The sequence below is a fragment of the Macaca thibetana genome, chromosome 9, assembly GCF_024542745.1.
Source record: "Macaca thibetana thibetana isolate TM-01 chromosome 9, ASM2454274v1, whole genome shotgun sequence".
Lineage (NCBI taxonomy): Eukaryota > Metazoa > Chordata > Mammalia > Primates > Cercopithecidae > Macaca > Macaca thibetana.
The window spans coordinates 60513916-60528692 of NC_065586.1; the positions used below are offsets into that span (position 1 = coordinate 60513916).

Sequence of the window (14777 nt, forward strand, 5' to 3'; positions counted from 1 at the left end):
TATAATTTTTCTTAATTATGTGCCATTAGAATTTAAAAACAAAAATACTCTGGTGACACTGAGAGAATTTAATGTACAGAAGGCAATGCTAGAAATAGACCAGTTAGGAAGTGAATAAATCAGTCTACGATCTGCATCTGAGCTAGAGTAACAATTTGAGAGCTACCAACATATAAATGGTAATTGAAATAGGGGAGGGGGGTGAGATCACACCCATGGAAAATGGGGTCCAAGATGGAACCTTGGGGAAGCCTGATATCAAAGATGTGGACAGAGGAATACAACGCTGTAAAGGAGACCAAGAAGTAATCACAGATTTATGAAAGGAAATGCAAGGGTGGAGTCACAGGAGCCAAAATTCAAAGAGGAGGGGTTGCTCAGTGTATGATGCATTTATAAAATATAAACATTTATCAAATAAGTATTCTTTTGAGACAGGGTCTCACTCTGTCGCCCAGGGTGGAGTGCAATGGCGCGATCTCAGCTCACTGCATTCTCTGCCTTCGGGGTTCAAGTGATTCTCCTGCCTCAGCCACCCGAGTAGCTGGGACTACAGGTGTGCACCACCACGCCCGGCTAATTTTTGTATTTTTAGTAGAGATGGGGTTTTGCCATGTTGCCCAGGCTGGTCTTGAACTCCTGAACTCAAGCTATCCACCCACCTTGGTCTCCCAAAGTGCTGGGATTACAGGCAAAGTAGATAATCTTATATTCAGTAGGATTCATTAAAAATGACCTATACATTTATCCTAAGGAAATATCACAAGTGCACCATGGGAAACAAGGAGTTTGGACTTACTTGGAAGAGCAACAAAGGTTGGCAGTGATGAAACTGAATTAAAACTCTGAAGTGTTTCGGTGAAACTGAGCTCTAAAATCTAAGAAGTCCTATTTTTCTGTGAAATCTTTCCAGATAGATTTTAAAAGTCAACCTATTTGTATTTGTGTTTGAAAGCGTCTACCACATGCTTACCGCTGCACCCTGACGAGCAAGATACCACATTAGCGTTAACATGACCCCTGGTTACATCTTTTCTACTCACCAGTCACCATGCTCAGCAGTCCTCCAGTCACTTCATCTGGTACTTGACTACAGGACGCTCTGAGGAGTTGTGACATAGACGCCATCTCTGTGCCTTCGTTCCTTTCTCTTTAAAGCAATGGTTAGGCTAGATCAAGGGTTCTCATCAGAATCACCAGGAGGGTTTGTTGAACACTTGGATCCACTCCTAGTTTCTGATGCAAGAGGGACTGGAAAACTTGCATTTCTAACAACTCCAGGAGATGACATGCTGCTGTTCTGGGGACCATGTTCTGAGAACCCTTTTACTTTTTCCACCTCTAAAGTCTATGCTCCCTCAGCGAAACTGCATTACTTACACTCAGTAATAGATTTGATGCTATCATTATTTGCCTCTAATCCACTATGCTTTTTAAATTTCCATTGTGGTAAAATATACATAAAATCTATCATTTTAACCACTTAAGTGTACAGTTCAGTGGCATTAGGTACATTCACATTGTTGGGCAACCATCACCACCACCCGCCTCCAGACCTTTGTCATCTTCCCAAACTGAAACTCTGTATGCATTAAACAATAACTTCCCATTCTCCCCTCCCTTATCCCTGGCAGCCACTATTTTACTTTGTATTTCTATGAATTTGACTACTCATATAAGTGGAATCATACAGTAATTGTCCTTTTGTGACTAGCTCGATTCATTTAGCATGTGTCTTCAAGGCTCATCCTCATTACAGCATGTGACCAAATTCCATTCTTGTATGGCTGAATAATAATCAGCTGTGTGTACACACCATATTTTGTTGATCCATTCATTTGTTGGCGGACACTCGGATTGCTCCTACCTTTTGGCTATTGTGAATAATGCTGCTGTGAACATGTGTGTACACGTCTGTTTGTCCCTACTTTCAATTCTTTTGGACATATGCCCAGAAATGGAATTGCTGGATCATATGGTAATTGTTCCACTTTCTGAGGAGCCACCATACTGTTTTCCACGGGAGACAAACCATTTTACATTCCCACCAGCAGTGCCAAGTGTTCCAATTTCTCTGCTTCCTCACCACCGTTTTATTTTCTGCTTTTTCTGATAATAGCCATTCTAATGGGTGTGACGTGGTATTTCACGGTAGTTTTACCTTTCCTTAATTATTAGTGATGTTGAGCATCTTTTCGTGTTTATTGGCCATTTGTATATCTTTTTGGAGAACTGTTCAACTCCTTTGATCATTTTTAAATCAGGTTTCCTTTGTTGTTAGGTTCACTATACTTTAAGCTTGTCCTACCCATGGTTCGCAGGCCGCATGCAGCCCAACACAAATTTGTAAACTTTCTTAAAACATTGAGGTTTTTTTGCGTTTTGTTTTAGCTCATCAGTTATCATTAGTGTTGGTGTACTTTATGTGTGGCCCAAGACAATTCTTCTTCTAGTATGGCTCAGGGAAGCCAAAAGATTGGACACTCCTGCTTTAAATTGTAAGCTCCTTAAAGGCAGGAATCATGTTTTTATTTTCCTTAAAAAACCTAACCAAAACAAAAACAACCCTGCAAAGCTTAACAGAATGTGTGAAGTATGTAGATACTATTTATTGAATGCAAAAAATGACTTAATATTTTCAACCTTGTAAGAATTGAAGAAGAAAGAAACACAAAAAGTGGCTCCATAGTCAAAGACAGGTTTATTTTGGAGAATATTCTGGCTGATTTCGATCAGGAGCATTCTCTTACAGACTATGGGTACTTCAGGGTTTAGTGAGGGAGAGCCTATCGCAGGCTCGGAGTATTTCTGGGTGGAGGAGAATTTTATTGCAGGGTTGGAATGTCTGTTCGGAGGAGAGGTTATCTCGGGGCTGGGATGTTTCTGGTCAGAGGGGGCTTTATCTCAGGGTTGGAATGTTTCTGGTCTAAGGTGTCATTTGTGGTTTATGGTCATGCTGACATTAGCCATTAAGCTGATGATTTTGGGCTGGATTTAGGCGGTTTTTAATCAAAGGGAACTTAAAATGGCGGTGCTTGTCCAAGATGGCGATGCTCCTGCTCTGTCAAACCTTAAATTCTTACACCTTACATGTGGGTGAGGGTTGTCTGTGTTAGGCTGCTGTAAGCTGCCAGAAGGCAGGACCACAGCTACAGAGGCTGTTTGAACAGCACCTCATATTGCACTACAGCAACCAGATATTTAATACAAGTTTTTAAATATGCTTGTGGTGACCTTGGCAGCATGTAATATTTCCTGTTTGGCTACAACTGTAAATTTGATACAAACTCTGAAAATAATGAATACTTAATTTTGGTGCATCTTTGAACAATTAATTCTTGAGTCCAGGAGCCCACACTGGGCAATCCAGGTGATCCGATACCATGGACATTTTTCCTGTCAATCAGGAGATGAGGATTCAGGCTCACTGAGACTGCTGCTGCTGACTTTATTTATGGTTGTAGAGGTCACTCAACCTCTTGGTGACTCTGGCAAATTAGGAAAATACTGACTATCTTAGGTTCAGGAAGAATTAGTGAAACGCCTGTTTTTGAAATATGGGCTTAAGGAAGAGAGCTTAATTTGATAATGATATTTTTATAAAAATGAATTTTAGAAGTAAAAACTTACTACCTAGAATCACAGGAAATGTAGTTTTTCTGGTTTTGTTTTAAATAATGAGATGTATCGTTCAAAAATTGAGTATTTATTGTTCCAGAGGTACATTGCTTTTTATACATATTTCATAAATGATACAGGATTTTACACATGTTCAATAGTTTGCTATTTGTTTAAAGAACTCTTCTCCATGTCCTCCCTCCCTTGCCTCCCACACACCCCGAAAAGATTTGCTCATTGCACTGTGCTGTTTCTTCTTAAAAACCCTATGCACAAACAGGATAAATGGTTTAAAAATAATTCACACAACTTAACAAAAATAAATGAGGGAAGGAGCTGATGACTGGGGGTGGTGGAGGGAGAAGGAAGTGGGCGGAGGGTCAGGAAGTGGAGACATGCATCCTTTCATTCCATCATGCCAATGAAAGGGGTGGTGGCAGGAGTAGCAGCAGCAGCAATCCTGGCTGGCCTTCAACCTTTGCAAGGCACCTGGAGTCTGGATTTGTCATTTAAAGTTTTTCTTTTCATACACAATGATCCCAAAGGAGGAAGAAAAAGAGAAACTCCTTGCCACAATGAGGAAGGATGAATCACGTGAAAGAAAAGGCCAATCAGTGGTGTGGCAGCCCCCATCATCCTTTCCATCCTGCCCCTACAGCAGTTAAAAACAGGATATTAGACACAGATTCCTTTGACTCTTCAAGCGCAGATGTCATCTGGAAATATGGTAGAAAATGTTTTGACAAAGTATAAGATTAATTCTCTTTCTCTCAATTTAAGATAAGAAAAAATAGGGTGAAGAGAGTGGGCTGAAGGAAGCCCTAGAAATGTATTTCTATATAAAGATAAATTGCACCCTTTGAGATTCACACACTTGATTTACAACAACTGAAGTTGTGGAGGTGGGAGGGCTCACAAACAGTGTGGAATTGTGTGTCCTTCGAGATGAACAAAGCCTCCAGACAAGGCAGTGCCATCTGGCTGGCCTGGAATGCTGTCACACAAGCAGATTAGCAATAAACTTATTCTGGTTGAAATGGCTACAGAGCCATGATTTTTAGCCAATTTGTAAACCTTACATCTTCCTGATTTGGTAGTACAGCTGAATGCCCCCCTTCCCTCTGATTTGTGTTGTGGAGGGAGAGGGGATTATCCATAGATAAGTATATAAAGGAGGGCAATTTTTCCTCCTATGAAAGACTAACTAATAAAAAAACAAAACAAAACAAAACCAACAACCTCATGCAGTGTTGCCAATGATTTTTAGACACTGATCCAGAGCACTGGGATATATAGACATTTAAGAAGGTATTAAGAGATAATCTAAAGTGTCAATTATTAAACAGTTTTAAGTTGGTTCCAATTATCAAATGGAAAAAATGAGTGTAGCTAAGAGGTACAGGTAGGTGGTCAGTAAAGGGATGCAGGAAGGAGAGATTCCTGGTAACTCGGCAGAGACTGGGTCCAATTTAAAATAAATGCTAATGATATTTTAGCATATCATGAGAATTTGCTTTTCTGGTAGATTTATTTACTCCTATGTCAAAAATAGGGGCAGTTAAATTAAAAACAAATGGAGCAGAGTGGGGTGCTGGTGTGTTACTGTTTTGCTGACTCTGCAAAGATGCAAGAAACAAACACCTCCAGCATCATTTTCTCTTTATGAATCTCTCTACTATAAAACTGCATCATTTTCATCCAGAAACTGAGATACTTGGTTAAGACAATATTCACTAAGCCCTTTGAGCTTATAGTCCACAATGCCTGATCCTCAGGTTTTAACATTCCCTTCTTCCCTCAGATCCTTTCTGTTTTTGTTTTATAATTAAAGGTAAAAACGCTCTACCCCCCATCGCTCCCAGCTTCCACCTGCAAGGCTTTAATTAAAAAGGCAAACAGGTGTTCCTTCTGCCGGGATTCAGAGGCTCTTTGCAGATCAATCTTTTTCACCAATTTGTCGGAGAGGCAGATGTACTTGTAATGGGTCTCTCAGTCTCTTAAGGTCCATTTCTGCCTAAAATAGAAACAAAAGGTGAGAAAAACTGGCTAGCGAAGCTTTCAATGAAATTACTCTCTACCGAGAAAAGGAAACTGTTCTCCATTACTATGAGTCAGAGATCATCTCAATAACTCTCAAAATAAGAGTGCCTTGAAAAACAAAGCATTTTAACTCACGACACAGGACAACAAAGGGTGAATACAAAATGGAAACCTTCCTTGGCAGTTTCAGCCCTCAACAAAGCCTCCAGAAAAAGCAGTGCTATCAACAGGGTAGGACTCAGAGGCTAAGAATGTAAAGAGCATCTGAGACATGCATCTTGATGGTGTTTCTCCAGTGAGAAGCCCTTTCACAAGGGCTAAGAGCCAGGACTTCATGCTACTCAAGATTTTATTTATCCAGTATCTGTTTAAGTTTTTACTTAGCCAATTAATTTTAAAACAGCGTGTGGAGTCAACTGTAGTACTTTCAAAACTCACACATGCTTGGACTTCACCCCAGAGGAGTTGGACTAACGAGCAAGCCTAGGGTGAGACTGAAGCATCTGTACTTTTAACAGATCCAGGGATGATTCTGATGTGTTCCCTCCAGTTTAGAACCACCGTACATAGTAAAGGAAGACAGAACTCCACTTAGGCCAAAGCAGGAAGATGGATTAAGCCTATTCAAAGCACAACCCCATCATCAGGAAGAGACAGGAAAGGCAGAGAAGGGCAACTAAACATAAAGAGGATGGAAAAGCTTCTAGAGATTGCTGAAAAATCTCTTAAGTTACAAAGACTACAGAGAAAAAGAATAAGGGTTTATTCACCAAAATCAAAGATAACAGAGAGAGGAAGGCACATCCAGAAATTTGAAAGAGGTAGCTTTTATGAAAAATAAAATATATCAATCTTTTCCAAGTATCTTCTAGTTTAATAACCTCTAACCTGTCCCTGGCAAAGATTTCTAGCAGTCTTTCCCTCTTACCTGGGTTTTACTTTTCCCCACTGCTACCACACATTTATGTGAAAAATCTTAGACCAATTATTATAGAAATAATCAAAAAGCAGAGGGAAAAGTAGAAACAGACAACTACAAAGAAATAAAATGAAAAAAAAAAAAAAAGTAAAAGTAGGCCTAAAAATGTCAATGTGCTGGTGTTAACAGGATGGAGCGGACACACCATCTTCTCACTTGCTTTTTATAAAACTTTCTAGTGAAATGTCCATGCCTAAAATAGTTACTGTAATCAACTGACGAATAATTTATACAGGAAGAAGGTTGGAACATTCTTTCAGTTTACTCATTTGAAGAACTGTGGCTGTGGATAATAATAATAACCATGCAAGATGGGGCTGGGATTTATTTTAATTTTTGTAATACCTGAGCAATTGCATCCTTGAGTTGATTGTATTTCTCTAGGTCAAAACGTGACTTTTTGGCTCCTTTATGGAAAAATAATAAGTATTGTCTGTCTCTGGCTTCTGGATAAACATACTCCTAAAAAAATGAAGAAATGGAATTATCAGTCCTTAGCATACTATCTTCACAAAATAGTCACTAACTGCTGCTTAGATTCAATACATATATACACATGTATGCTGACATGTGCTGTGTTAAGTATTTAATTACTACCTGAACATTTCTACTGTGAAACATACAGAGCAGTACACACAAAATGTACATCACAATGAATCAACACACAATGAACATGTTACTCATCACCAGATTTTATAAAAATAGACCACTGCCAACAATCCAGAAACTCCCTCTTGCCCCTTTCCAATTACTCACACTTCTTTCCCCCAAAGTAATCAGTCTCTTGACTTTTATGGTAATTGTTTTCTTGCTTTCTTTATAACTTACCTCCTTAAGCATGTATTCCTAAGTTCCACAACTTAGTGTTACCTGTTTTATGAATTTTATGGAGTCATACAGTACATATTTATATGGCTACTTGCACTCAACATTATGTTTGTGAAATTCACCTTTTGTGTGTAGCTGCCGTCTATTCATTTCCATTATATTATATTGTATGACTTCATCGTAGTTTATTTAACCATTCTACTATTGATAAGCTTTTGGGTTGTTTTGGTTCTTACTAATAATGCTGCCAAAAGCATTTCTGGATTTATCTCTTCTGCTGGAGATATATCTAGGAGTGGAAAATCTTAGATCACAGGGTATGCATGTGTTCAAATGTAAGAAGTGATGTTAAACAGTTTCCAAAATGGCTGTACCAATTATATTCCTACCAGCAGGATTATGAGAGGTACCATCATTCCACATCCTTGCCAATACTTGATATTGCTGGTTTAAAAGATGTTAGCCATTCTGCTGTGTATGAAATACTATCTCATTTAAAAAAAAAGCTTTAATGAGATATAACTCACACACCATACAATTTACCCAATTAAAGTATAATGCTGAATGGTTTATATATAGTCACAGAGTTGTACAATCATTGCTACAATTTTAGAACATTTTCATCACCCCAAAAAAGAACTCCATACCCTGTGACAGTCAATTCTCCTTTTCCCCGAAACTCCCAGTTCTAGGCAGCTACTAATTTATCTTCTGCCTCTATAATTTGTCTATTCTAGATATTTCATATAAGTGGAATCATACAATACATGGCCTTTTGTATCTGGCTTCTTTCACTTACCATAACATTTTCAAGGTTCATTCATTTGTGGCATGTATCAGTATTTCATTTATTTTTATTGCCAAATAACATTCCATTAATAGTTATGCCACATTTTATTTATCCATTCCTCAGTTGATAGCATTTGGATTGTTTCCATGTTGGGGCTATTATGTACAATCCTGCTGTGAACACTTGTGTACAAGCTTTTGTGTGGATGTATGTTTTCATTTCTCTTGGAGATACACAGCATTTTCCTGATCCCTAAGAGGCTGAGGCCTTTTCATTTAATCTATTATTGGCCATTTGCATATCCTTTATTAGAAATGCCTGTCCAGATCTCTTGCCATTTTTTCTAGTGGATTCTGTCACCTTCTTACTGATCTGTAGAATTTGTTTTTATATTCTGGATATAGATCCTTTGTAGGTTATACATACTGCAAGTATCTCCTTCTAGCCTGTTTACCTTCTTCATGGTGTTCTTTAATAAACAGATAATAATTTAATGTAGTCTAATTTATCATTCTTTCTCTTTTGTGATATGGGATTTTGCTATGTTGGCTGGCCTCAAACTCCTGGGTTCAAGCAATCCTCCCATCTCGGCCTCCCAAGTAGCTGGGATTACAGGCACACACCACAGTGCCTGGCTTACTTTACCATTCTTATCCTGTATGGTTAGTGCTTTTCATTCTGTGTCAGAAATCATTCTCTATAGTCATTAAGATATTCTCTTATAGGAGTTTTATTACATTACCTATCACATTCAGATCTATAATTTACCTGGAATTTATTCTTGTTTATAGTATAAAATGGGGTTATTTCATTTTTTAATATAGGCATGCAATTATCCTAGCACCATTGATTGAAGAAGACTCTCCTTTCTTTTGTAGGGCCATCTTTTTTGTTTGTTTATTTTTGAGTCTCACTCTGCCACCAAGGCTGGAGTACAGTGGTATAATCATAGCTCACTCCAACCTCAAACTCCTGGGCTCAAGCAATCCTCTCACCCTGGCCTCCTGAGTAGCTGGTACCTACAGGTGCACGCCACCACACTCAACTAATTAAAAAAATTCTTTTAGCAATAGGGTCTCACTATGTTGTCCATGCCGGTCATGAACTCCTGGCCTCAAGTGATTGATTCTCCCACCTTGGCCTCCCAAAGCGCTGGGATTACAGGCATGACCTATCACTTTTTAAAATCAAAAGTTCATTTACATTGGGTCTGTTTCTATACTCTTCTATTCTATAGGTCTATATTTGTGCCACTGTCATTGAAGTGTTATAACTAAAGCTGTAGTCTTCATATCTAATAGAGCAAATCCTCTTACCCAGTTTTTCTTCAAGAGTTTATTGGCTTTTCTTAGTCTTTTACATTTCCATATCAGTTTTAGAAGCAGTCTATTCAAATCTCTTCCCCAATCCCCAAATCTGTTGGGTTTTTGACTGACTGGGATTGCACTGAATCTAATGGATCAGTTGGGTAGAATTGACATGTTTGGATAGAGTCTTATCCATTTTTTATACAATATATTTCTAGGGTTTTCCCCCCTTCTTTGCCTTCTACATGTGGTCTATGTATTTTTAAAAGTAATTTTAAGGTGCAGCTTTAAAATATTTTCATTTTCTAACCATTTGTTGCTAGCATATAGATATGCAATTGATTTACATACATTGACCTTGTATCCAATAACCTTATGAAACTCACTTACGGATCCTAACCAATTATCTGTACATTTCTCCTGTATTTTTTCATGTACAAAATCTCTAAGTGTCAGTTTTCTTTCTTTCCAATCCTTGTATCTTCCATATTCTGTTCTTGCCTTCTGCACTGGCTAGGGCCTCCTCTTCAAAGGTGAACAGGAGTGGTACTTCTACCTTATTCCCAGACAATGAAGGAATATTAGAACATTTTAAGTCTATTTGCCTGCTCCAGACATATATGTCATTGTTGTTGCATATTTAATCTTATTTATTTATTTATTTATTTATTTATTTTTGAGACAGAGTCTCACTCTGTCACCCAGGCTGGAGTGCAATGGCGTGATCCCGGCTCACTGCAACCTCCACCTCCTGGGTTCAAGCAAGTCTCATGCGTCAGTCTCCCCAGTAGTTGGGGTTACAGGTGTGTGCCACCATGCCCAGCTGAATTTTTTGTATTTTTAGTAAAGACGGGGTTTCGCCATGTTGGCCAGGCTGGTCTCAAACTCCTGACCTCAAATGATCTGCCTGCCTCAGCCTCCCAAAGTGCTGGGATTACAGGCATGAGCCCGGCCTGTTGTCGCATATTTTAATTCTCTCTATATCTTAAATTCCTTAAGAGTTTATTATAATGGTTTTATATATTTAATATTTGTTTAGACTCATCACTCACAGGTTTACCATTTTTGTTGCTCTTTATTCCTTTCTGCTTTTCTGACTTTTCATGTGTGATAATCTTTCTTCTGCCCAAAGAACATCTGTTAGTATCTCCTTCAGTGCAGATCTGATGGTGACAAATTCTGTTTGTCTGAAAATGTCTTTATTTTGGAAAGATATTTTTTGCTGAGTATAGAATTCTAAGATGACAGTTATTTTCTTTCTAAAAATTGAAGATACTATCCCATTGGCTTTCACTGCTGCTACTGAGAAGTCAGCATTCAGTCTAACAGGGACTCCTTTGAAGGCAAACTTTTTCTCTCTTTGGCTGCTTTTAAGATTTTTCCATTTGGCTTTGGCTTTTGAAGTTTTACTACCAATATGTCTCAATGGAAATTTCCTTTTTTATTTTTATTTTATTTTTTTGATACAGAGTCTCGCTCTATCATCCAGGCTGGAGTGCAGTGGTGTGATCTCAGTTCACTGCAACCTCTGTCTCTCAGGTTCAACTGATCCTCATGCCTCAGCCTCCTGAGTAGCTGGGATTAGAGATGTGCGCCAACATGCCCAGCTAATTTTTGTATTTTTAGTAGAGAAGGGGTTTCACCATGTTGGCCAGGCTGGTCTCAAACCCCTGGCTTCAAGTGATCTGCCCACCTCGGGCTCCCAAAGTGCTGGGATTACAGGCGTGAGCCACTGCGCCCAGTTTTTATATTGGTTGATATTGGTTGGAATTCTTAAATCTGTAAATGGATGTCTTTCATCATTTTGGAAAATTCTCAGCCTATACTCTTTATTTAAATATTTTTTCTTCCCATCCTCTCTCTCTTCTCCGAGACTCCAATAAAATTAAATATATATTAGGCCTTTCCACTGTGTCCTGTGTCTCTTATCCTTTCCTATATTTTACATCTTTCTGTATCTGCACACTTCATTTTGAATAGTTTCTTGTGCCTCACTCAAGGTCACGTCTAATCTACTATTAAACTCATCCATTATATTTCATTTCTAAAATTTTTCAATGGGTTCTTTAAAAAAAAAAATCAAGTTATCTGCCAATATTCTCAACCTTGTTGTTTATCTCCCTGAATATAGTAAGTATATTTATTTTAAAGGCTATGTCTGATAATACCAATATCTGGAGTCCTTGTGTCTGTAATGTCTATTGTTTCTGTAGGTATTTGTGTATCTGCTTATTTTTATTGTATGTCTAATTTAATGTTTGCAAAACTGGCCAGACACGGTGGCTCACACCTGTAATCCAGCACTTTGGGAGGCCGAGGCAGACAGATCACTTGAGCCCAGGAGTTTGAGACCAGTCAGAGTGACACGGAGAAACTACAGCTTTCCAAAAAATGCCAAAAAAACCCTAGCTGGGCATGGTGGCACGTGCTTGTAGTCCCAGCTACTCAGGAAGCTAAGAGGGAGGGCTGCTTGAGCCTCGGAGTTTGAGGCTGCAGTGAGTCATGATTGTGCCACTGCACTCCAACCTGGGCAACAGAGTGGGACCCTGTCTTAAAAAAATAAAATAAAATAAAAATAAAAAAATAAAAAAGCAAAATTATTTGTAGAAGTAATTTAAGGTTTAGAATAATGTTATCTCCTACCAGGGATGATTTATGTTTGCTTCTGCATTAAACCTGTGAGCATCAGCACTCGGGGATTACCATTATTCCAAGACTACCTCAATCTAATTTACAGGATTGAGATGAATGAAAGATGAGCTACAGTACTTGAGAGAGCCTATAACAGGTTCATCCTTATTCTACAATGGTAGCCTTTACAGGTTCCAAATCAAAGCAAGACGGTTTCTGTTTCACCTACTCTAGTGATCATTAGACACCAATCTCTAAGGCTGCGGTTCCTCTAGGCTAACAAGTGTGGCTCAGCTTCTTGGCCTCTCCACTATACCCTCCTCAATTAGCATAAATTACCAGAGGAAAAAGCACACCTAAATACTAGTCTCATCTTCCTGGAACTCTTCTTATTTAGACCCTCACCTAGCAATTTTTGCTATTTTGTTAGTTCTCTAGTATCTTCAAGCAGATGTGTATTGTTTTGTCTAACAATTCTAACTTTTCTTAGTGGAAGGACTGGTTGATTGCCTAGTATGCTACAACTAGAAACAGAGTAAATATTTAATTATTGATGATGACAGATAATAGATACTGGAAGACTGATAGCTAAAGTGTTTGTGGAAACCTTTTTAAAATGAATAAAATCGAGGTCTGAATCGACTGAAAGGATAATTAGTGGATTAAGAACTTGAGGGAAAGCCCTCTACATTCATCTAACATGCTGTTACTAGGCTATTCACCTGTGTTCCCTTAGGATGTAAATATACACACTAATTAAGTTTATTCAAATCTATTCTGTGCTTCCTCTTTTGGGCAACCAGCATTTACTGAGCAACTATGTACTAGACTCTTCTAAAATTTCTGTGATTTGGGCTGGGTGCAGTGGCTCATGCCTGTAATCCTAGCATTTTGAGAGGCTGAGGTGCAGGATCACTTGAGCTCAGGAGTTCGAGACCAGCCTGGGCAATGTAGGGAAACCCTGTCTATAAAAAATTTTTAAAAATTAGCTGGGGATGGTGGAACATGCCTACAATCTCAGGTACTCATGAGGCTGACGTGGGAGAATTGCTTGGGTCTGGGAGGTAGATGCTTCAGTGAGCTGTGATTATGCCACTGCATTCAAGCCTAAGAGACAGAGTAAAACCCTGTCTCAAAAAAAAAAAAAAAAAAAAATAGTGATTTGATAGTAAGTGAGAAAAGATACAGATAATTTCATTAGAAAAGAAAGTCAGAGGGAGAGGTTGAAAACACAGGGAATACAAAAAATAAATTGGAATAAGATACTAGGAGGAAGGAACGGGACTAAGAACATGTGGAGGGGCTAGCCCTAAATAGGAAAATGCCACCTCTTCTTGGAATTTGATGGAAATAGTGTAAAATTCGGTACAGATATAGTTGCATTTACAGTCTTAAGAATTAGAAAGCTTCTATCTGTTAATTTCAATTTTCTAGGAGAAGTAGGAGGTAAGGTTAAGGGTGGGATGGGGATCTTGATGTGAAGTCTTAGAATAACTACTATGGGGATATGAGGGAAGAAAACGTGATTAGAAACACAAGCAGTGGCCCGTTCTACACTATGACATGATTTTTCTCTAGCAATATTTAATAGCCTAGACATAGATAGGATAAAGGACTAGATTAATCCAATATTAGGAGTTTATGGAGTATATACTGTAGAAAGACAAAAGGGCAGGGATGGTAGGATACTAACAAGAGAATGACAACGCAGTTTAAATCGGACAGAAAAGGAAGTGATACAGGAGGAAGGTGATAGTAAAAAGTTAAGAGAAAGATGCCAGTAGCTTAAAGGTCTGGATGAGGTCAAAGGAGTGAGTGAGTGAATAAAAGGTCTAGAAAGAAAATAAATTATCAGAAATTAACATACTAATTTATATTATAAGTGGGACAGTTCTAGGAAAGAAGGCCCTGAACAGCCATTGAAGTGGTTTGCTGGAATACAATATAAATGATGGTTATTGGAATTGAGGAGGTAAAGGGTATTAAAGGCTAGGTCACTATTTATGAACACTTTTTTCATTATTGCCCCCCTAAGTAGCCTTTTAAGGCATTTTTTCCTGATTACTCCTACTTCCCAAAGGAGGTTTAATATACTGTTTATCTGTTTATGCATTGTAATATGTAAAATGTTTTTACTCCCCAAGAATCAATGCTCACTCCCATGAGGCAATATCATCCCCTTCATTGAAAAGGCATGGGCCAGATAGTGGGGCGGCTGGCCCATGTGCACGATGACACAGCTCCCACAGGCAAGTCTTACTGCCCAGCTCCTTTTCTACATAGTAGAAATCAGTACTCAGGTTCTACTGAAATATTAATCAACAATACTCAATATTCCATTTGATTTTATGATTTCAAGGAGCTTGCCATCTTAGAAAGATTCTTTGGAACTTAACATATTATTGGCATATATTTAGATTGCTAACAAGTACAGCAACTCATAGTAACAGCAGTTTAGAAGAGTTTAAATGCCACTGAACAGGCATTTGCTTCGGGGTATTAAGATGGATATGTTAGTTAAAATATTTAATGTGAAAACTACATTTTATTTGGTCACTGTTTTCCTATTCATAAGTGAATAGTG

At 38.4% G+C, this 14777-nt stretch overlaps 2 protein-coding genes across 8 annotated transcripts in view; one reads left to right on the forward strand and one right to left on the reverse strand.

The window, feature by feature from the left end:
• Positions 1-14777, forward strand: part of ASCC1 (activating signal cointegrator 1 complex subunit 1) — an 885589-nt gene that overhangs the window by 41351 nt on the left and 829461 nt on the right. The window lies entirely within an intron of this gene.
• Positions 3691-14777, reverse strand: part of MCU (mitochondrial calcium uniporter) — a 209767-nt gene continuing 198680 nt past the window's right edge. For all 7 annotated transcript variants that reach the window (XM_050803657.1, XM_050803661.1, XM_050803656.1 and 4 more), the window contains 2 exons: positions 6983-7099; positions 3691-5632 (listed from right to left, as the gene is read on the reverse strand). In XM_050803657.1, coding sequence (XP_050659614.1) covers positions 5555-5632; positions 6983-7099 — 195 coding nt within the window. In that variant the 3' untranslated portion in view covers positions 3691-5554. The remainder of the gene's footprint in view (positions 5633-6982; positions 7100-14777) is intronic.